The following is a 23,732-nucleotide window of genomic DNA, read 5'->3' as shown; positions in this document are numbered from 1 at the left end:
GCTGGCCGGATTATCAGCGGAACAATCTGTAATGGTTAGTATTCAAGCTCATTCTCTATTTAATGTCCACTGCCTTTCTTTCTGTTCCTCTAGTTGCTCTCTTTCTCTCTTATAATTTCACTCTTTATTGCATGACATCATTATGCAGAATTAATTTCCTCATTTGAATACATGGAATCAAACCACAGTAAGTATATAATGGGGAAATTGGAAGGCTACAGAAAATAAACCAAAATTCTTTATTATTTTGGCATTCAAGCAGCTCAACATGTAGAATCATTCTTTTTCCTCATCCGTTTGATGACACCAGAGGCGCAAAAATTCCATACAGTATTTTTCACCTTAAACCTCTCTCAGACATTTAGAGTCATTTATCTTATAAATGTAATTCTGTGTGGTTACGCACCCGTAGCTTTTGACTCTGTTTTCGTATGACTTCGCCATGTTGGATGACGTGGACTGGACATTGGTTTATAGCGTTGTCTGCTTTGTGTCTGATCCAGTCCTCATAACCCTGCAGACCGAAAGAAGGGAAGTTAAAAAGTGACATTACAGTTATGACACCTTTAAGAGAGAGAAGTCATGAGTCTTTTCTCACCTGTTTAATGGCCGTGACGGTGATGACAAAGAAAAGTGGCAGACCGCTGGTCGTAGGACTGGTAGGGGTGTCAATGATCAGCTACAGAGAGAGACGGTGAGAGGGGAAATATCACATATCACTCTGTCACAAAAAGGTCAGCTCATGCTAAAAGGACAATTTCCATAAGCGACATCATCACACACCTGCACTAGAAAGATGATCAGGAAATAGAAATTGGCGATTCGTCTGAACTGCTCAAACAGATTCTTCGGTATAAAATTCCAAAAAGTATACTGTGGACAGAGACACAGAAATGTATGTTAATATCAACACAGCACAGTCCTCTTAAATGCTTGATTCTGATTGGCCAATCAAGGACCAAATTTGTATAATGACAACTAAAATGTAGAATTAATTTTCTTACATAGCTGTGTAGTCTATTTCATATAATAAAAAAACATTTAAACTCAAATCAATATGTAATCTCCATTTATTTATTTAAATGGATATGCAAAATGCCTAATATGCAAATAAACAATTTCAGGGATAAGAGTAAGACCCTTCTTTGCATATTGACCAGCTGACTGTACGTTATCCATTCCATTCATCTTTTTGGATCAGATCGACTCACCTTTGAGGAGACAATTCTGTTGTCGGGAAATCTCTGTGGAATGTACGCTTCAGTTCCTGGTGGAGGTTCTTTATGTCCAATATACACCGTTCTGCTGTCCACCCAGCTCTCCTCTCCTGTACACTAAAACACAGAGACAGTGCATTCATTTATTCATATAGGTTCATATATCCATGCATCATTCATACATGAACTGCAGTGAGATGAGCCTGACGTAAGCCTGAACGTGAGTTCACAAGTCAGATTCGCCCAATAGAGACAACAACTGCATAAACAAATGATCCAAAGGAAGCGACTTTGAGGTCCAATTATTGGGTGTGCTCTGATAGTACAGTTAGAGAGAGAGAGAAAGGGAGCTGATACAGAACTCATAGTTCTTGTCAAGCTTGATTTGGCTCTCAAAGGCAGAGAAAACGTTTCATAACACACACAGAAAGAGGGAGAGAGAGAGAGGTATCAGAGAGGATACAGAGAAAATTCAAATACTACGTTTGTATATTTTCTGAAGAAAATGTGAGTGGTGCTTGCCTGAGCAACAACTCGCCACCACAATGCTGCAGTAGGGTGTTGTGGGCGATTGCCAGTGCAATGCTTTGCAGTTGCTAGGATGTTCTGAGTGGCTGCTACGTGGTTGTTTTCAGGCCCAAGTCAAATGAACTCAGCCTTAAATGTCAATGATGTTCTGGAGCTAGATCCACAAAAATCTTCTTCAGAATAGTTTTCAGGATGAATTAAAAGAAGTTTGAATGAATGTTTCTTAACTTTTAGAAAAGTATAAAAGAAGAAGTATGAGTATTTTGTAGATATTCTCATGTAAAGTGTGGTTCTAGTACACGTATGTTTTCACAAGACAATGAAACGTACATTACTGACACATTGACATCATCTAAAATGCAATTCATTTTACATACGAACAATAACAGAGACATACAAATGTTTACAAATCCTTATTTAGCCTTAATCCCAAGCTCTCTGCAACCTTCATGAAAAATAATAAAATAATGAAAAATAATAAAAGATGTGAATGTAATAAATCCTAAAAATAAAACGTAATAAAATCCTAAAAATAATCATTAGGGAACGTAGTGCATAAGTCCTTATTAAGTTGTCACACAAAACCCTATTTGCAACGGTCTGGGAAGGTGGTTATAAAAATTATTTAACTAAAAATAACCATTAGAGAACGTTCTGTATGTTACTTTGAGGTTTGCACAAAAGAAAAACCTCCCTGCAACGTTATGGAAACGTTAGTGTATGGTAATAAAAATATAAAACATAAAATAACCATTAGAGAACATTCAGTATAAGTTGTTTTTAAGTTGCCCAACACAAACCTCCCTGCAATGTTCTGGGAACATTATATTATGGTTAAAAAAAAAACTAAAAATAACCATTAGAGCACATTCTGCATATGTTCTTTTTAGGTTGTCACACAAAAACCTAACTGCAATGTTAAGGGAATGTTAATTTATAGTTATTAAAAATAGAACCCAAAAATAACCATTAGAAATGCACTATATAAGTTCTTTTTAGGTTGTCACACAAAAACCTCCCTGCAATGTCATGGGAATGTTAAATTATAGTTATAAAAATAGAACCCAAAAATAACCATAAGAGAACATTCTGTATAAGTTATTTTAAGATTGTCACACAAAAACCTCCCTGCAACGTTATGGAACGTTAGTGTATGGTTATAAAAATAGAACCTACAAATAACCATTAGAGAACGTTCCTAGAACGTCAGGAATAAAAATCCCCAAATATTTCCAAATGGTAAACACGCTAAAATTAGGGGAATGTCCTGTGTTTGCTGGGAATATTGATCGAGAAGAGGAAGAGAGGACACTGGACTCTGTAGCTGTCATGCGCACTGCTACTGTAAATCTTTAATGTAAAATGCTTTATTTCCTGCTTAAGCATATTAACTAAAAGCAAAAAGCGGAAATAGATGTGGTAAATAAATGCAACAGCATGAAATACTAATCCTAACAGGTTTGCACATATCTTCATTTTCTGTTACTCATACTTTGATCAACACCGTTGCTCATTTCACTCTGGCTTCGTAATAGTCGAGTTCTGGATTATGCAATGAAAGCTGATCCTGGATCAGTGTGAAAGGTGTCACTTAACACGGTGTGTCTTTACATTCCAGTACAACAAGCAACCTGTCTGCAGCAGCTAGTGTCGGCGACTGTTGCGTGATTGGCTGGCAAGATGCTCCGCCCTCTCCCTCTCCTTCTCCATCAGGGTGAGAATAAATCCGCCCGAGCCTCTTAAACCCTTACGTAAGATGGGAAATGTGAGCTATTACAACTTCAAAGATAGGACTAGCATTTTTCTGTCTTAAAAAGATAATCAAGGGGCTAAAGGGATAGTGCACCCAAAAATAAAACTTAATTTGAATTTTTATAATAATGTACAAAAATCATCTGACTTTCTTTTTTGCATGGAATACACAAGGAGTTATAGTAGAATGGCCAAGAAACTCTTTTCCAAACAACGAATGTGAATGGTGACAACAGCTGTCCCTGGTCCAAATCCACTTACATTGTATGGAAAAGAGCAGCTGTGACATTCATCTAGATATTCTCCTTTGTCTATTTGGCATTCAAGCAGGATGTATTGAGGGGTTTAAACCAAAGTCATCTAAGGTTTTTGTCCACTGCTGTCACATGAAAAACATCAATTAAACAAATGAAATCCTAAACCTCTCAAAATGACGTCATAATGCGCAACAATGTCAAATTAGTCGTAGTTGGATCACCTTGTTCATGACAGTAATTCCTAAGAGACTCACAGGAAGTCAGTTTAAAGTTTCTCTTTGTGACTCATGCATCTCTCTCCATTGCGTATTTGTGTGTGATGTGTCTGTGCGACTTTGACCTTGTAGACTGAGTTCAGACACAATTCAACTACACAAATAACTCAGAGTCTTTCCACTCCTTTAAAGTGACATTACACAGTCAAACAAAACAAAGACAAGAGTGAATCTCACAGAACATTTTAGGTCAAGAAAATAATATTTCAATTAAAAGAAAGAAATAAGAAAACATCAACATATTACATACAATATTATAAAAATAAATATGATATTTTGTTTAGAAGAAAATTAAGACATTTTTTTATTATTATTTTTATGACAATTAAGCACCCCCAATCCCCTATTATAAATATCCTATTCTCATTTTGCTATTTATATATATATAAATATTTATATTAATGACAATTGTATTATGCTATTGATGTAAATTACACAATATTTATTTGTTTATTGGGAGTGACTTGATTTTGTGATGTTGTAGTGAGATTTAGGGCTGGGCAATATGACGATATATATTGTGACAAGGATATAAAGTGTCAATCGATAGAGGTTTTGCTATATCGTGTATATCGCGATATGTAAATATTAGGGCTGTCAATAGATTACATTTTTTAATCAAATTAATTACATGGTGTCCCGATTAATTAATCGCGATTAATCGTATATAAAAATATTTGCTGAGAAAGCCCCTCATATAACAATAACTCAATGTATAATGATGAAATAATTATACATGGTTATCTTTAAATATTTAAAAAATTATATATATATATATATATATAGAATACAATGTATTGTTTTCTACCATATTATTGATCATAAGTCAACCATTGGCATACAGTTCACAGCAATCCATTACACAAGCGAATTTGTCAATCAGTTTGAGATTTATTATGAGGGCTTGTTTAAGGACCCATCAATTTGAACAAGCATCAGACATGCTTGTGTAGTGCCTTGGGTGCACTGCGTCATAAACATACATTTTTAGGTCACTGTGTCAAGTTAAATATAGTTTAATACTTAAAAAACATCTTGAGATCCCTTAGTTCTGATTTGTGCTCCAAGTATTTTGAACACAAGAACGTAACGCATGTTTGTGTTGTTCTGCCAGTGCCTACTAAAGTGTTGTTTTCTTCACTGTATAAACTGCACGTTGCTCATACAGCTGAAGTTTCATTTACTGCCCTCTGGAGTGAACAGGTGGTACTACAAGCTTGCATTTCTCAGGAATCTTCCATATTACAGTCTGGGGGCATTGCGATTATTTGCGTTAATTTTTTTAACGCGTTATTTTTAATCAAATTAATCGCACTGAATTAACACTTTAAATCGACAGCCCTAGTAAATATCCATGTGCACAGTGTGGGCTTCTCTATCTCTGGACAGGGCTTCATGTGAGATTGAGAGAATTAAAGTAACATGGACAGGGTTTTTCCAGCATTGAACACCTCCACAGAACGGAACGACTCCAAAACAGGTCAAGAAAATGAAGAAGAGCTTGTTATTAAAACAGGTGCGACGTGTGTGTTGTGGGTTCACAAAAACTGGCACAGAGCAAAAACATTTAATCTGCAAACTGTGTCACACAACGATATAATCACTCGTAATACAAGCAATCTGTTTTATCGCCTCAAAATAAAGCACGCAAAAGTATATTATGAAAGCCAAAATATGAACTCTGCAATAATTTGGTCGTTTGTTTATTTTGCAAGATGTGATATTTATTTGAAAAAAAAATTATATTTTCATTGGATTTTTTATTTTATTTTGACTTATGTTTTATTTTCATTGTCACATTGCTTTGAGAAGATATTACGTTTCTTGAGGAAAGTTTATAATAATAATAATAATGGTCAACAACATTTCAAACTGAAACGTAGAATTTTGGTAAGGTTCATTTCTGAAAATAAGTTGATTTTCATTTTAATTATTATTTATTTATTTACCTTCTTTGACATTGTTTGTCTTTTTCCAAATAAAGAGGTAGTAGTTTTCATTGATAAAGTATTTAATTCACAGACTGGAGTATCGGTAATGATATATATCACTATATAGAAAAGGTTTTCTGTAAAATTAATACAAATGGTTTTATATATTAAATAACCTTATTGTAATGCCTATTTCTGGCCTTGTTACAATAAGGTTATTTCATATATAAATCCATTTGTATTAATTTTACAGAAAACTTTTACTATATCGTGATATATATCATTACCGTGATATAAAATTACTCATATCATGATATAAGATTTTGGTCATATCGCCCACCCCTAGTGAGATTTACCCTCAAAAAGAGGTCAGAGAAGTATTCTAGAGTGCAGGGATCTGAGGTTGCTTGACAGAATGCCCTAAAAATTCCAGAAATGTAAATTATTCAGTACTGTCAGACAAACAATACAGACTGACACACTGTGTTTTCTCTGTGTTTGAGAGGTGGCTTTAAGCAGACGGCACTGAGCAGCTGGTCAGAGGCTTGTTCAACCCTGAGCTCCTGTAATCACACCTAATCCACTCTGTCCTAAAACCCATACACACAGACACACTCATATCAACACCACACAGTAATGAATGAATCTGTTCTGTGTTCTTCTGATCACCTGATGTGTCCGGTATGACACATATATCTACCCAAGATCACCAACACCACACAGTTTTACAGATTTAGTTAACTGAACTCATTACAATCATCATATGGTTATTGTATTGCTGCAACAACTAACTTAATCAATGACTCTAATCGGTTGATAATGTGTTTGATTAATCAGATGACAAAGATTATTTGTTGAATCTTCCAAATTTATTGTAATATTATTTCTAAATTTTGATATAATTAAAAACATGTTATTGTTTTTATCATTATCCATTTTTTCCACTCGCTTCCTCTCCATCTTCTCATATCTCTCTGTACCAGCGTGCCCGTGACCTCCGCAGAACCTGGGTAATGAGTGAAACCAGTAAACCCTGGCATCCTGCCCAAGCATCTTTGTCTGAGCTATTGTTAAATCTCATGGGTGTCGGAGTCAATCCAAAAGTCCTGTTGTTTCAGCGCAATACAAAAGGAGAAAACAGAAGGATAGACTTCCTCTCCTGGGCCAAAACACAATAAAAACAAAAACTATTCCCATTCACAAAAAGAAGATGTACAAATTTCAACTGGGACAGCAGAATTTTTAAAGGACGTTTCAGATTTTAAAGAGATAATTGGGGCCTTGAGGATTTTAAAGGACAAACATCCACCAGATTTCTTTTGTAAATATAATGGAATAGGACGACATTTTTGCATTTCAAATAAGGTGTGGGAGGAATCAAATTTCCACTCCCCTCTCTCTCTCTGTCTTCCTTTCTTACTCATTCTGTAAAAAGGCAAAGAGCAACCTGTTGTCTTAAGCGGATGCCAGAAATAAACTCCCACACACACATTGCCTTTTCACTCCCCCACACACACACACACACACACACGGCAGATTTCTTTCTACAACACATACACAATCTCACACATCCGCTCCACAGGGGAAAACATGCCCTTTCAAGAAAATAACAGTGTAAAGACATTTTCATGGATGTGAAGAGGAGGAGAGCAGGTTTAACTTTGAGTGGTAAATGACTATAATTACTCTTAATGCTCTGTTGACATATGAACTCAAAACCTTTCTATTACCAACCTCAGCTGAGCCTCACTAAAACAACCCAGCAAGAACAACAAATCTTAACTATGCTGCAAAGATACTATGGTACTAGTTTCATAAAGGATAAAGCATAAAGTCTAGTCCACTTTGCAATCTGACTGGCAACCACAGTTTTTTCTTTTAAATAAAAAAAACAAAACAAAACAAAAGAAACAATAATTTCAAATATGTTGCAAATATACTACTAGCTTAGCTTTATAGCTTTGTATATCAGCATAAAGTCTGGTGCAATTTTCTTGACCAAAATCTGCATACTTAAAATTGAAGGGGCTGTCTAGTCTAACTACAGTTTATTTCTTTTTACGTGACATTTCGGGGCAAAATCTGAAATCGGTGTGATACGGCCCTGTTTACACCATGCGTTTTGTGTGATCCGATTACAAGCGGACAGGCGAGACACATCACCGTTTACACCTGGTTGTAATATTCATCTCAATGCATCTTTTTTAACCACTTGTGTTGAGGAGGGTGTCATGACAACATACATCAGTCACTATATACAGTGTGTGTATTACTGCATGGTAATAAAGCCCACAAGCATCAATAAAGACAAAAAATGCTGCACTGGTTGCGCATAATCTAAGCATAAGCATAACAATTATTTATTTGACAAAGTTTAAACTGACAGGTGTATAGGTGTCACTTGTCTTTAGTGTCATACCGTTTCAAACAGATCGACCTTAATGCAAGTACAAGGGCTTAGTATTACAGAATAATGTGCAATAAAGCGGCAGCTCTTTCAAATGAATGCACAGCAGTTTCCTTCACAGTTTGTAATGGCAAAAAAAAAAAAAAAAAAAACCTAGTAGAAACTTTGAGGTAAGAATTTCCATTTGAACAAAAGTACCTTTTTTCACGTAAATAACTTTAAAACAAAGTGGAATATAGTTTGGAGCTCAGGGATACCCTGTTTTCTTGCTAGCAAATGCTTCAAATAATAATCCTGAATGATTTGGCAAATCCAGCACTAGAACTTCCTCTGAATCTCTCAGTGTAGCATAGTGATACCTTGTAAAAATTACTTTGTTTCCCAGCGGACTGAAAAAGACTAAGACAGACAAAAGATCACATTGTGGTAAACTTATGTATCAATATATTCATATTTAAGATCCTGCATTCTGCACCGAGGTTCTGAGAGCAGGTGGTAGGGATATATGCTCAGTCTTAAAAGTAGCAGACAGATGGTGTTTCATTGTATCTATAAAGGATTAACTTTAAGACTAAGACACATGACGATGCGGAGAGTGAACTACTTATAGAAACTAGTTGAAACAAGCAACAAAAACAAACAGACAGGAAGAGCGATTGCATGCTTGTTAGTAAGAGAAAGAAAGAGCAAGGTAAATAGGAGATGGATGGATGGATGGAAATCAGAAATTTTTTCAGATAATTATTGATATATCAGCATGTTTTGTTCATATAAAAATATGGCTAATCATTGCACAATGGTTTTTGCCTCTTCATACAAATTTCTCAACAGTACTTTGGAAAAGTTTGAGTGGCAGGGTAACTTAAAGGGTGTCACACACTGGAAGAGTCTGGCGGCCAAAATGGCGCATTCTAAAATAAGAAATAATAATTTTCTATGAAGGTACGCACTTCACCACCATGGCAATGCTACATGCTGAGAAATAGCATAATAAACGTCTCCATTTATAATCGTTCAGTTTGAGCAGTTACGCCAGTTTCATACACTAACCTGCAAACTCATTGACAACACTTTGTTCATTCTTGTAGTACAAAATGCTTCGTAACATTTGTTTTGCGTGTATGTTGACTAGATTCACAACTTTGGACTGCCCCCTGCACCGCATGGATGCGTAATTTAGTATTAAGTACAGTAAATTATATATTACCTTGTGGTCTCACAAAGCTATTACGCCACCATACATTAAACGGAAGGCCAACTGACAGTGAATTGGAAAGCACGCAAATTAGGCTTATCATTTAAATGTTGCTTAATAATTATATATCAATGCCTCAAAAACATATAGAGAAACTAACATGCTGATCAATAATCAATTTATTGATATTTAATGACATTCCTACAATTTTGTCATCGAACAAATCAACAAATTGCCCATGTATCCCTGACCTTTTACTGAAGCAGTTCTGCTCTTGATTATGCTGTTAAGTAAACAGTGCTTGGAAATATGAATCCATTGAAAATGTTGCTATGTGCACGCAGACTAACCATAAAAATCCAGACATTTACACAATAAGCTACTCAGTTTATGCATCATTTTACATTCCTTCCTTCCTTCATTGCAAAAATAGACATATCAAATTTTACAAATCAATAAAATATAAGTGCAAAGTCCTGATTGCACAATAAAAGTACTGAGCTGTTTCAATTAAATCTTGTTTTAAAGTTTAAAATACGCATTTATTGTCTGTTTCATTTTTTATGTGGTTTGGAAACTTTTAAAAATTTTTAAAGAGCAGGCAGCAAGTATCCACATCTCAATTTGACTGTGTGGAATATAAAAACAATAATAGAGTGTTTATCAAAGAACATTCCATTATATGAAAGTTACAGCAGCGCTAGCAATGGAATCAGTACACAGCAGGTTATATAACCAAGAAAATCTGTAAGATTACATTATAGTTCCACAAACTTTTCAATTATTCAGAAGACCACTGCGATATGTTTCTAATTCAATGCAGGCTTTTTAATAGGGCATTTTATCAATGTCTGACACAACAAACAACAAAATACCAGGGAATGCATGTGCACCTTTATGCATCTGATTAATGCACATTAATGGTTTTGTTTGTGCCTACATGCTTTCAAGTAAATGCAATATGTATACAGTAAAAGCATTGTGTATTACAGACTTAGTGTTATAAAGAAACCAAGTCAGCAAATATGTGTTTTCAAGCAACAACGCCGCAAACACTCTTTCTGGTATATCAGAAAATCCATACCATTTAAATTAAGCAAGGCATACATTTAGTAAGACTAAAAGCAGTAGAACTTTGCATTTAGGCACAAATAAAACCACACTACTTAATTTCATTGCTGCTAAGTACTGTTAAAGAGCAGATAACCAAATGTGGTTCAGACATTGATTCAGTTTTAGCTTTTAAATACATCTACATTGAGGGTACATTACAGAGCTGTCTGTGTTTGATCAAATTAAACCATTTCTTTATTCACACAGGCAACTCAAGGCTATTTATAATATAAAAGTAACACATGGAGTTTCGACAAAGAACTTCAACGAAGACATTACCATTTTTTACTAGTAATTTGTACCTCGTAATTAAAGCGATTTTCAGCTTAATTCAGACACAAAATGAAATTTTAGTTGCAGCTCTGGTAATTGTAAGTAGTAGGCTGGTCTTGACCAAAGTCTTTCTAGCAAGTCAGTTCACTGTCAGCCATCTTTGGAACGCTCTTGGAAATCTATTTCCAGTCATATCAGTGCAGCTCCAATCTATTTGAATGGAGGGACACCGAAATCTCAAAAACGGTTGGTCAAGATTACGATCAAATAACATATTTCAAATCAGCAATTAAATTTGATTATATTGGAATAATAAACTGTGCTTCTATATCTAATATTACGCTAAAACACGCTATTTTCCTGGCTTGTATAGCTAATACGCATGTGCGTTAGTGAGTTGATGTCTTTATCGAAAAGGTGATTGGCTCTTTTACTTATAAGGCAGGACTTCGTTTCTACATCCATTGACCCTTGGGAGCTAGAGCTTCTTGGTTGGGCATTCCAATTTTATACATTAATTTAAATAGAAGTGGTCCATCTCTACTAAATAATCTCTGTCTTGACTCAACTCATGTCCAGACCACAAACAAACAAACCTGCTTGTGTTTTATCTCACCCACCGATAAGCAGTGCGAGAATGACTGAAATCTAGCCATTCAAACACACCCACACACATTGTGGTCATTTATTCAGTGGTAGCTCTGGTAGCATTTGTTTAACACTTGTGTATAATTCATGGATTGTTCACAATAGTAGCTTAGTGATAAGAGCTATCAGGCTTGTCCAGTCAGCTTGTCTTTAAGGTTAACAACATTTTACAACACAAAAGGCATTTGAAATATAGTTTGTTGGGAGAGGTGGACAGGCCCATACAGGACTGAGATAAATAGTGTTGTCAACAGCCAAACAACCAAATAACCAGTCCTTAGACAAGAAACAGGCTAACAGACAGATGTGTTTGGTAAATAGCTCCAGGTCGCTAGTATGATGCTAACAAAGAATGCTAACCAAGATTTTACAGTTTTTCAGTCTGTTCCTGACATAGAAAAAATTGTTGTACTCTCCTCTACTAAGTGGGGTCTTAATTTCTTTAATATATATAGATACTGCATACTGTGCTGATGACAAAATTTAAGTTGCATGGTGTGTGCGCGAGATGTAGCAGAAAAGTGTGAAAAGTGTCCATAATTGGTCAAATTTGATTAATTTACACATGTGAAACAGGGCTGGGTGATATATCAAACATTCACTATATCTCAATGATTTTGCTGGCGATAAAATGAAGCAATATTGCAATGATTGTGGTGTGCTTTTATGTCATGAAACTAATATCACGATCCTTCTGGTCTGCACAATTAATCAAAACAACATCAAAATCTCAGTATTGTTATGTGTGATTATTAAACCACAAAAGGCTGCGATTTAATTCAGGTTATGTGGTCTCTGTTGATATGCTGTTTTTTTCTTTACTTCATTTTGCACTAAACAATGCAAGTTTTTCAGATAGCTAATGCACATGTGCGTTCTTGGGTTGATTGACAAACAATCTCTGTATCTAAGAGGTGATTGTCTCTTTAACCTGTAAGGCGGGACTTCCTTTCTACATCCGTTGTAGACACTGTGACTTTCTACACACTGTTGGGCGCTCAGAGCTGCTTGGTTGGATGTTCCAATTTCTCCCATTCATTTTATTAGAAGTTGCCTGTCTCTGCTAATTAGCTAATCTCTCGCATGCATTATGAAGTAGCACAATTCCAAACAATTGTAACCGCTACAAGTTATTATACACATCTAAAATCAGGACACTGTGTCACAGAAAAGGAGGAGATGACAGTTTAAACAAAATTGAAATAAGCAACATTACAAACTGACAATTATTACATACTACACTTTCAGTGTGCCGCCAAAATAAAAGCTCCAGGTGAAGGTAAAGAAAATACGACAAAAATGTTTTATTATTATTCAAAAGAAATATATATACAATTAATTATAATCAATATAATAATTCAGTATTGTATTGTATTATAATAAAATGTAACTGTGCTCCAAAAAGTAATTGAGTGAACTTTTTGAAATGTTTTAGTACAAATATATGAAGGTAAATATTTCATTTTTTTAATGTAAAGCCACGTAAAAATAATTTTGCAATGTAAGTATAGTAACGTAATTCTATGAGACAGGTTGTCTTTAACTTTTACTTAGCTGAGGTACTATTTAAACCTTTCCAAACTGATTGCTATTAAGTCAAGCTGGCAAGCCAATTTATGTGATATTTAAAACAGAACCACTCTACAAGCTAACCTTGCAGAACAACACTGGCCATCTTTGGCAAACACAATACGCATCTTCTCAGACTGAAGTTCATGTTGTTGCTGGTGGAGGTGCCTCTATAATAAACGCTACATTTCTCTAAATAATGCTCCATCTGTTCGCTGTTTCTACACCTGGAAGGAAGCAGAGGAGTCTAGAAGCTACTAGCAATGAATGTCATCATGTTCCTCTGTTACCATACTTTATCACCACTGTCTTTACTCCAATGCCATTAACACGGTAGAACTAACTCACTGGTGTATGTTGCCTCAAAGGGAACGCCAAGCCAATGTGCTACATGTGCACATAAAATATTTAAGCACCTAGAGTTAGTATCCATTAGTGTAAAGTGTACCCATCCTTGTGTATTACAATATTTTGAAGCACAGTAAATGGAAAGCACAAAAAAAAGACATAAAAGGCAAACTGATGTTAGCAAATCTAAAGTCCTATTGTTTAAGATCGAATATAAAAAACCACCACACATGTGGTGTATTATGAACTCTACAGCAACTCCATGGGCAGTGTGTAAATCACAAGAACATTTAGTCCATAATGTAGAGACAAAAATATATGCATTCTTTTACCACAACATGGTTGAATGCTTAATTCTGATTGGTTGACAGGCATTTCAAGTTCCAAGTTCCATCTCAAAAACTGCCTGCCAAGGCCTACGTTTAAACGACATATTTCAAATCAGCAGTAAAATCTGAAAAAAACTGGTATCATAAATTGTGCTTCTTTACTTCATATTACACTAAACAATGCAATTTTTCCGGCTTGTATAGCTAATGCGCATGTGCGTTCTTGAGTTGATTGGCAAATTATGTCTGTATCTAAAAGGTGATTGGCTCATTTACCAGTAAGGCAAGACTTCCTTTCTACATCCGTTGACTGTGGGGCATATAGAGCTCCTTGGTTGGGTGTTCCAATTTCTCCCATTCATTTTAATAGAAGTGGCCCGTCTCTGCTAATATTCTCTGACGCATTATAGTTCCATATCACTTAGTTATGTTCTTTCTGAACATTTCAAAGTAATGGACCTTCAAAGAGCCATACAGCCCACCACAGCAAAAGAGCCAAAAAACAACAAAGACTGTTAAAGCAAATCTGAAAAAAAATGGCACTTTCCCCCCAACTTAAATATCTAAATGGGGATATTGTTATATAAATTGGAAATGGAGACATTCTCAAATGTTCCCAATGAGAAGTTTTGCCAAATATAACTCACTTTTGAGGACAGTTTTTATGCTTTCGAAGCAGGACCTTAAGCTGCTTAAACAGTGCTGTAAGAAAGCAATTCTAAACACAACTGTGTTTTTGGGTTGAAAACCTAAAAGATTCATGCAATAAAAAACAAACAAACTTGTAAATCATGGTAGAAGTACAATAATTCTGAAATGCTGCTGTGACCAAGATGACTTCGCAGCTCTGCAAGAGCCAAATCATAAAAACTCTCACACAGAAGAACATCTCCACATGACAAAACACACCCTACTGAGCAAGGACCATAAAATGCAATTCTCACCCACATCTGCCCCCCTTATTTACATACCTCACTTAAAGTAATTTTAGAGTCACCAAAAAAACTAAGTAATGACTTAGCCTGTTCTCTAATGCAAAAGGATTTTTTGATCATACATGTTTGGTATCATTTAAGCGATCTCAGTCCGACTGGTAATACCATCTCATTCCCTTTCAGCAAAGTCAAACCACAAGTAACATGTAAGAACTTAGTATAATACTGCATTCTGTCAGAAGCATAACCCCTCCCAGATCTCACAGAGTCCAGAAGCTGTATGCAGATTAGATGCATTCTTTGTAAACATCAAAAGACCTACTCAATCACAAGTTTCAAAGGTCCACCTTCAAACCCCTAAATTGTAAACCAAAACCTGGATAACATCAAACATACACATCTGAAATAACAATAGAATTGCTTGATATTTAAGGAGAGATGAAAAAGGAATCGGGGTCTCTCTGTAGCCAGATTGACCCACACAGAAAACATTGTGTGTAACTATCAGGTAATTGCAATTTGAATTTCATATGTTTGGTAAATGTTTGAATGGAATGCAACTTTAATTACATTATTATGCTTGGTTCATTGATAGATTTAATTTTGATTTATTATTTTCATTTGATTGTTTGAATGTATTACTTAATTGACTAGGGCTATCGGATCAAACTGAGAACCTATAGGGACTTAGTCTAAAACGTACTAATATCTGAATCTGATGAGTTTTGTAGTTAAAGGACCTGTGTCCAGCTGGCACAGGAACCAAATAACATTGAAATTACAAATGCAGTCTAGAAATAATACAAATAATACGATACAAAACTTCAAATTCAGAGCATAGATACATCAACAAGGTTTTTCATAATTGGAGTCAGATGAAATAAAGAAAATAATAAATTATAAGATTAATAAAACATGGAAGTCAAATCAAATAATCAAAGTATTATTTAATGCGCATGATAAGACCTTCAGCCACACTATTGGATGCCGCCATTGGACCAATAGGTGGGCTCCCCCTTCAATTCACTCTGATTAAGTGGTTAAATTATTGAAAAGTAATGCCCATCTGAGATTTGCATTGTGGCTGCATTGCCACCACAATATAGGGTGAGAATACATTTTCAATAATTCAACAGTCCATCACATATTCCACTGGTAATAATCAATAATCCAAAGCTCTAAAAGACCATGCACAAAATAAACAAAGATTGCAGCCCAAGCCCGAGGACACATAGGTGACATATGTTGGTCAAAACATATAATCCTTCAGTGGGCAAGCGTGGGAAAGCACAGAAGACATGTGTCACATCCTGTCTGTATGTGTACACATCAAACTGACACTTAGAGACAGCCAGCAGATTGCTCCAGATGTGCAACACTCTCTCTGGAGTCAGTGAGAGAATGGGGAGAATAAAAGGTAAGCTAGAGCTTTCCAGAATTATATAAGACTAATCACTTTACAGCTCTAACCCACTCTATCTTTCAAATCACAAGCAATATTCAATCTGCACAAGCATGTGATCAGCCTCAGGACTAGAATCATGCAACACAAACACACTCCAATCTGTCACGTTTTGAAAATGGGACCAAGAGAGGTGGAGTTGTAACACACACATCCATCACATGAGGGTTGTAGTTAATCTATAGCAGGAGCCAACAGATTGGATCAACAGACTGAAAAATGTCATAGACATTGTACTTGCAAAACATTGCCAAACAACCCAAATAATCAATATCAATATAGACTTCTCCGAAAGCTCAGTTTGATCATTCCATGTAGAATAGAGCCCTATTTTTACATAGAAAATTATATGAAGCATATGATTATATTCCTTGGAATCTCTAACTATAATAGGAAAAGCACATATTGAAGGAAACAAAGTGGAAGCAATATCACTTCTTGTTCACTTTGAAATCCATCAAATATGTCAAAAATAAAAAATAAAATAAAAAGAGAATAAATACATATTGGCTTATTACCAGCTAAATGTATTTTTTGCAACTACATTTTTCCATCTTGGAAAGCTAATCGCTAAACTATCTAGATTAGATACATTATCATTATGGTTAACATTTACATGATTAAATTATATTACAATTATATTAGTGTGGCAGGGCGGAGGGCGGGGCCAGGTCGTGATCCTACACACCCGGTCCCGTATTAGGCTAATTAAGCCACCGTGAGGGATAAAGGTCGACTGCAGGGGATCGTGCGGGAGAGAGATCGTTTACGGACATGTCCGTCGTGTGTGTTTATGGTGTCTTTTAAGTTTATCATTAAACCATTATTTATATTGTCAAGCCGGTTCTTGCCTCCTTTCCATTGATCACGTTACACTGGTGCCGAAGCCCGGGAAGGAGGAGTGATACGCCATAGTAGAGTTCTCGCCACTACCGTCCATCCCAACGGAGCAGCTGCGGCCATCTGCCGGGGGACGAGGAGCCCAGCCGCCTGAAAGAGGACGATGGCCGCCGACCGCGAGGGAAGAAGGGGCTCCTAACCGACCACCTTGTAAATATCAAGTAACTTACATTTTAGACCCAATATGACCAGCTATTTCAACTACCGTATTTTTGATCAGCTGTTGCATGTTGCCATGAAACACGTTAGCTTGCAAACGCGGTCAAGCATGATGCAAAGAGTGAAGCATTCCAGTGCTGTTATACTAAGTGTTATATCACTCTTGGAATGCCCCACATCCAATCAGATAAGATGAACTAAGTGTTTAATAATCATTCAGTAAGACTCCAAGGGTGCATATATGTCAGTTCTGAGGTTAAAATTGTTTACCGGGGATCAGTTACAACCTTTATATTGAATTGCCTGTGATAGACCAACAGGAGGGACCCTATCCTAGATCTGATTTGGGTGTCTGGGACATTTATCTATCTCTGGTAAGCCAGTCTGCATGTATAGTCACAAGGCCTCTGTGGTCCTGACCTGCAGGAAGAACTTACATTAAAACACATTTGCTCCTCTCTTCTGGGTCACTCTAATTAACCTATTTACCAAATCAGTCATACAGAAGCTCTGCAAGGCTTCACTTATCTGCAGCGTAATGCAGTTTTTAACACAGGCTCTAGAGTAATGAAGCCTTGAGCAATGTTATCATAATGTACAGGATTGTGTTTTATGTATTTAGCAGGCATCTACAGGGCTCCAGACTGGGACCAAAAATAATTGATTGCGACAATCATTTAAAATCGAATCGCCATTGGGGACAGTTTGGTTGTGTCTGTTCATGCGGTTTCATCAGATATCATCTTTTGAATTATTGAATAAATTTTTAGGGCACGCACCATCAGTGTGTCTTGTGCCACTTTTCACCCGTTCAGTTGTGATGAGCTCGCTGCACTGACGCAACAACGTCTCAAGTGCGAGAGAGTCGTGAACAAATAATTTTTCTGAACAGGGTTTTTTCATGAATCACTGGAAAAGAACTGAGGGTTTCAACTCAGGAGCTCAGGTTAGTTTGAACCAGATTCCCTTTCTCAGAGAATCACCGGTCAGTGAGTCACAACTGGGAGTGCATACATTTCAAAATAAGAGTCCCAAGTGTATCACAGGCTTCTTTATATTTAAAAGTCCCATATTGTTTACCAACTTTTCTCTTCTTCTACTAATGATTGATTGGGATTGGAGTAGCACAATAAACTGCATCTGGGATTTCATTCATTTTGCAATCTTGTAGTCTCTGTGTCTGGGCCATTAAGAAAGATTAAGGCACTATTTTAAAACAAAACAATTATATATATATATATATTGACACTTGAGGGACTTGTACACAATTATTACACAAGGTGCAAACATTCATTGATGCTCTACTATACTATACTTTATGTAAATATCTGTAATGTAGATTCTGAAGAGCAGTACTAAATAAAAAATCATTTATCTCTTATATTTGCATAAATTATGTAAAGGGGTGTGAACGTTTGAAACAATAGGGAATGCAAACTTACGTATCTTCTCAACTATATATACTGTTTATTAAACCTCTGATTAATGGGTTATCAGCTGTCTTCGGCTTTCTACCTTGTTTCTGTCTAAATCAAGTAATTCTGTGATTTGACAACTAAAAACAGCCATTTGGCTCCTTAATGTTTCAGTTTAGGAGCCACTTTTTGGAGTAAATCAATGTTTGAAGTGTGTAGGAAACCTGCTTGGAAACAATCATTACTTATGTAATTCCACTTGGTGCCACAAGTGGCGCTGGAATTTAAATTCTATAACTCAGAATTGTATATACATATCAAAAACCTAGCATGACATGATTGTTTTAAGCCTTATAGTTTCTGACATCATGTTGGCAGTTGACTTTACATGGTCACAAAGAAGATTCCAGAGTATTCAAACAATCTCAAGAAATTATTTGAATTATTTAAATTATTAAAAAGAAATCATGCATGCATGTTGGAGCAAAACATATCAGCGCGCAATGTGCAACTGAAGAAACATGAAGAACATTGGCGTCAATGTTTTATGAGCTACACAGCAAATGTGATCCAGACAAGGATCAATGAACCACTCTCACGGTCAGCTAGGGTTCCTGCGTTCCTGATAATTGAAAAATGGAGCCAATGGTTTGTAATTGACAGCACACTGCAGCAGAAAAACTCACTTTTGCCCCTACTGTGATCCCAACTGATCCCAACTGAAGAACCAGGCACAATTAAGAATGAGAGAGTAATTGGTTTGTCAATTACTTCAAACATTATCTCTTCACCAGTGATACAGACACTGAAACACTCTAACAATAAAGAAAGTGACTTGAAAGAAGAGAAAAAATATATGTATAAATGTACATTTTAGACAGAGTAACTTTTTTATGTTCTTTTTTTCATGATGGAACTTCCTTTCAAATGTTAAAGCTTTCAATCATTCCAAGATATACTGTAGCTAAGCCATCTTTAAGTGAGGTGTAAAGATATATAACAGGAATGTAAGAGAACCATGCAGATTTACAGTAAATTGCTGTTTAAGATCCATCGATTCAGTTGGCTCTCCAGTCACAATCTTCTAATCCATTATTTTTCTTTATTCACACTTTATGCACTTTAAAAGGGTTTTCATAGAAATCTGATAAAGATCCTTCCCAATGCCTGAGCTCTTTTACCTAACTGAACCCTGTCAGTATAATTCAGTTCTAGTGCTAAAATTCATTTTCACATTTCGGTCTTTAAATTCAAGAACTCAGGTTATGTACCACGAATGGAGATGAATTCTTGAATATTAACTGTATTGAATCTTTACTGTATTGTGATTGCTCAGCCCCTATTCCATTCAATTTCCATGCAATCAGTGATATAGCTTCAGCTTTTCTTTCAGCAAAAATGCATGTTACATAATCTGCCTGTTCTTTCCACCTGCCAGTAGCATTCAGTAAGCCCCTAATACGGCGGGACTCTGCCATGACACTGCAGTGTTTATCGTGTACTGCCGCAGACCATTCTCATGTGTCCATACACTAAGATAACAGACATCTGACTTACAGAATCTGGGAAAGTCGATGCATCCACACAAGGATGTTGAATAAAGCATGGTCCAATGTTAAGTCTCTGAAGAATACATATCTGAAAGTCGTAGGCAAACATTACATAAGCAGGGCATGCACCTTCAAGCAGAAAAGGCAGAGGAAATCTGAGATTTCAATGTTTGAGTTTTCTAGATTTCACCCTCAAGCCATTTAACTCCAAAATTATCCCACTTTGGGCACCAAATGCCTCCAAACATACTCAGTATATCAGAGTATTTAAAAAAAGAGAGTTTTCAATAGAACAATATAATAATGGCCCAGACTATTAAAATGAGATCAACTTTGGCTGGTCAATTTAAGCACATAATGGTGATAATGCTACTAAGCACAAAAACCGGCCAAGTTATTATAATTTTACAAGCTGATACTCGTAAAGATATTATGCTCTTTTATTTTACTATTACTCATTACACTGCTGTTCCCACTATGAAATACCCCCTCTTATTGTGAAACACAATTAGGGGCAAATTCTGCTCTCAGATTAATTTACAAAGTGGCTTAATCCTCCACTTCACAATGAAACTGCTTCAAACTCTTTGAAACTTACTCTCATTCACCAATCACCAGTTTAAAGAAACATTTTCATTGTCATGGTTTATCAACCAGTGAGGATTGTGGAGGTCGTATGAGGTCCAGGCTCACTGTTGTGCCCATTAACAGCTTTTCCCAGCATGATTTTAATGTTACACAACACTTGATCCTGCCGGTTGAACCAACCTCTTTTCAACTTTTCAGCTCAGCAAGTTCAGCTTAGGCTGCAATAATGAGTGTAACAGGTCAGAGATATTTCTGTGCAAGGTGCTCGCGCTTGTGTCGCAATGCAGAAGGTAGATTCCAAAATATGTATGATTTCTTCACAGCTAAATGAATGGGTAGCGTTTCAAATGGTCTATGCATAAGTCCATAGGTTTTCAGTATGTAGCTGTGAGAAGTCATGTGTGAAAATAGGCTGAATTACAACATAATAATTCACCAGAGGACCGAACATGGCTGGGTCTACGGAGGGCTGGGTGTGGGTCCTTGTCCCACTCTTAAAAACATTATTATATATTTAAATATGTTTTGAAGATATATATTTCATATATAAATATACAGTATTTATACTGTAAATACTGTATATAGTATAGTACAGGGCAATTGAAACATTTTACATAGTTAGGAAAATAATAAAACAAATTATGCCATAAATAGTTTTCATTCATATATTAACATCATACCAAGTCCAGTAAACATAAAAAGCTAAATCAATATTTAGTGTGAACAAACTCTACCTTCAAAACAGCACCAGTTCTCCTAGGTATACCTGGACACACTTGTTCTTGGTTGTTGGCAGATAGGATGTCCCAAGCTTCTTTGAGAACTTGCCACAGTTCTTCTATCTATTTAGTCTCAATTGCTTCTTCATGTAATCCCAGACTGACTCAATGATGTTCAGATCTGGGCTTTGTGGAGGCCATACCACCTGTTGTAGGCTCCTTGTTCTTCTTCGATTCAATTCTATTTGTATTTGGCATGTTGATATCTAAAATTTATATTTTTCCACTGATACACTAAAAGCATAATAAATAAAATATCTGTTTTAAGACTGTTTTGAAAAATATAATGCACCTAAGAATTTACATATATACAGTGTGCACATGCTGGTCGAGACCTCGCCCAACCCCCCTCCCTGCACTGCTGGCAATGGAGAGTAAGAGAGAAGGTGAGTCGGAAAATCCCACTAACATCTTCTTTGACCTGTTCCAACAGGTTTCAGCAGGAGGTTCCTTTGGCCAGGAACAAAGAGAGGATGAAAGGCTAAAGCACATCTGGAATCAATTCTGAGTGATTGAAGGAGTCCCCCAGCAACCTGCTCCTCACCCTTCTCCTCACTTCATTATTGAGAATGGGCAACTATATTGTGTGGCGGAAAGGCATGAAAAACAAAAGTGACTGTTTGTGGTGCCCCGAAGCAAAACAGAAACCATCTTGACCCTGGAACACAGACATCCTGTTACGATAAGAAGGCGGAGGCAGACGGGGAGTTTGGATCTACTTGCGGGTTTATTGAACAAAATGAAAATAAACAAGACAGGTACAAAGTAAACAACCACGATGGGAAAACGGGAACTACAACATGAAGACATCGAAGGAAAACGGACTGGAAAAACACGGCAGGATGCACACGGCTAGGACAGGAAACAGAGTAAACATAAGGACCTTCCAAAAACATCAAAACAGTGGGAACAACGAACGACAAGGGAATGGAGGAACAGCACGGTTTAAGTACACAGACACATGATGATAACAAACGACAATCAGGTGCGAACAATGACAGAGTGATGAGGGCCGGGAAACATGGGAAGTGTAGTTTGTGACGGTGACACGAAACACGGGGCAGACAACAGGGGATCGTGACACATCCGATGGCCGGACACCTGGGACCCCAAAATAACACCCAACGAATCCTCGACAGGTTCCACTGGCTGGGGCTAGAAGGCGAGGTGAAACTGTTCTGTCAACGGTGATAAGTCTGCCAGAGGACTGCCCCTCAGCAGCCTCCACGTAGCCCACTCATTCCATTGCCAATAATTGATGTGAGCACATTGGCATCGTGGGACCGCTGCCTAAGTCTACCAGGGGTCATGAATACATTCTAGTCATTTTGGACTATGCCACCACTTATCCCGGAGCCATCTCTTTGAAAAAAGCCACATCCAAGAACATTGCTAAGGAGCTGTTCCTTTTGATGAGCCATGTAGGAATCTGAAGGAGATTTTGACTGACCAAGGCACCCTTGTTGTTTCTCGGTTAACGGTGGTTCTCTGTAAGCTGCTGCGCGTCACCTACATCCACACCTCAGTCTACCACCTGATTCAACCAGACATTGAAGAGGATGCTGCAGCGGGTGGTCAGTGAGGTTGGCCGTGATTTGGACCTTATGATACTTTACGTGCTCTTCGGGCCCCTACACAGAACTGGAGCGGCTGGGTCCCGTCAGCTATCAAGTCCGCCAACCAGGATGCTGAAGAGTCGAACAAGTGTACCACGTCAAGCTCCTTAAGAAATGGATCGACCCAGAACCCCACCGACTCGTGGCTCTGACTCACAGGATGACCACAGTGATGGCTTGTGGAGAACATCTGAACCCAAACCAGTGGAAGGACATCGAACACCTCCTCCAAGGATTTTCAGACGTGTTCTTTGAGACCGCGGGCAGGACACCAGTCATCGCCCATGACATCCTTACTGCCAACCACACTATCATCAGGCAGCGGCCCTACAGAGTACCTGAGGCTCGGCGACAAACTATAGAGGCGGGAGTGGAGTGGATGTTGAAGCTGAGAGTCATAGAGGAATCGCACAGCACCTGGTCCAGCCTGATTATTCAGATGCTTCAGAACTATCCTTGAAGCTGTCCTTTCCCAAAATTTCCAGC

The 23,732-nt window shown here is 37.0% G+C and overlaps 1 protein-coding gene across 3 annotated transcripts in view; it reads right to left on the bottom strand.

Moving 5' to 3' along the window:
- Positions 1–23,732, bottom strand: part of LOC127651617 (phospholipid-transporting ATPase IH-like) — a 94,536-nt gene that overhangs the window by 49,676 nt on the left and 21,128 nt on the right. For all 3 annotated transcript variants that reach the window (XM_052137539.1, XM_052137538.1, XM_052137540.1), the window contains exons 2-5: positions 1,212–1,334; positions 784–873; positions 599–679; positions 407–514 (exon numbers count right to left, since the gene is read on the bottom strand). In XM_052137539.1, coding sequence (XP_051993499.1) covers positions 407–514; positions 599–679; positions 784–873; positions 1,212–1,334 — 402 coding nt within the window. The remainder of the gene's footprint in view (positions 1–406; positions 515–598; positions 680–783; positions 874–1,211; positions 1,335–23,732) is intronic.

This window comes from Xyrauchen texanus, chromosome 11 (assembly GCF_025860055.1).
Source record: "Xyrauchen texanus isolate HMW12.3.18 chromosome 11, RBS_HiC_50CHRs, whole genome shotgun sequence".
NCBI lineage: Eukaryota > Metazoa > Chordata > Actinopteri > Cypriniformes > Catostomidae > Xyrauchen > Xyrauchen texanus.
The sequence above is the reverse complement of the archived record's forward strand: the minus strand, read 5'-3'. Positions and strand labels throughout refer to the sequence as shown.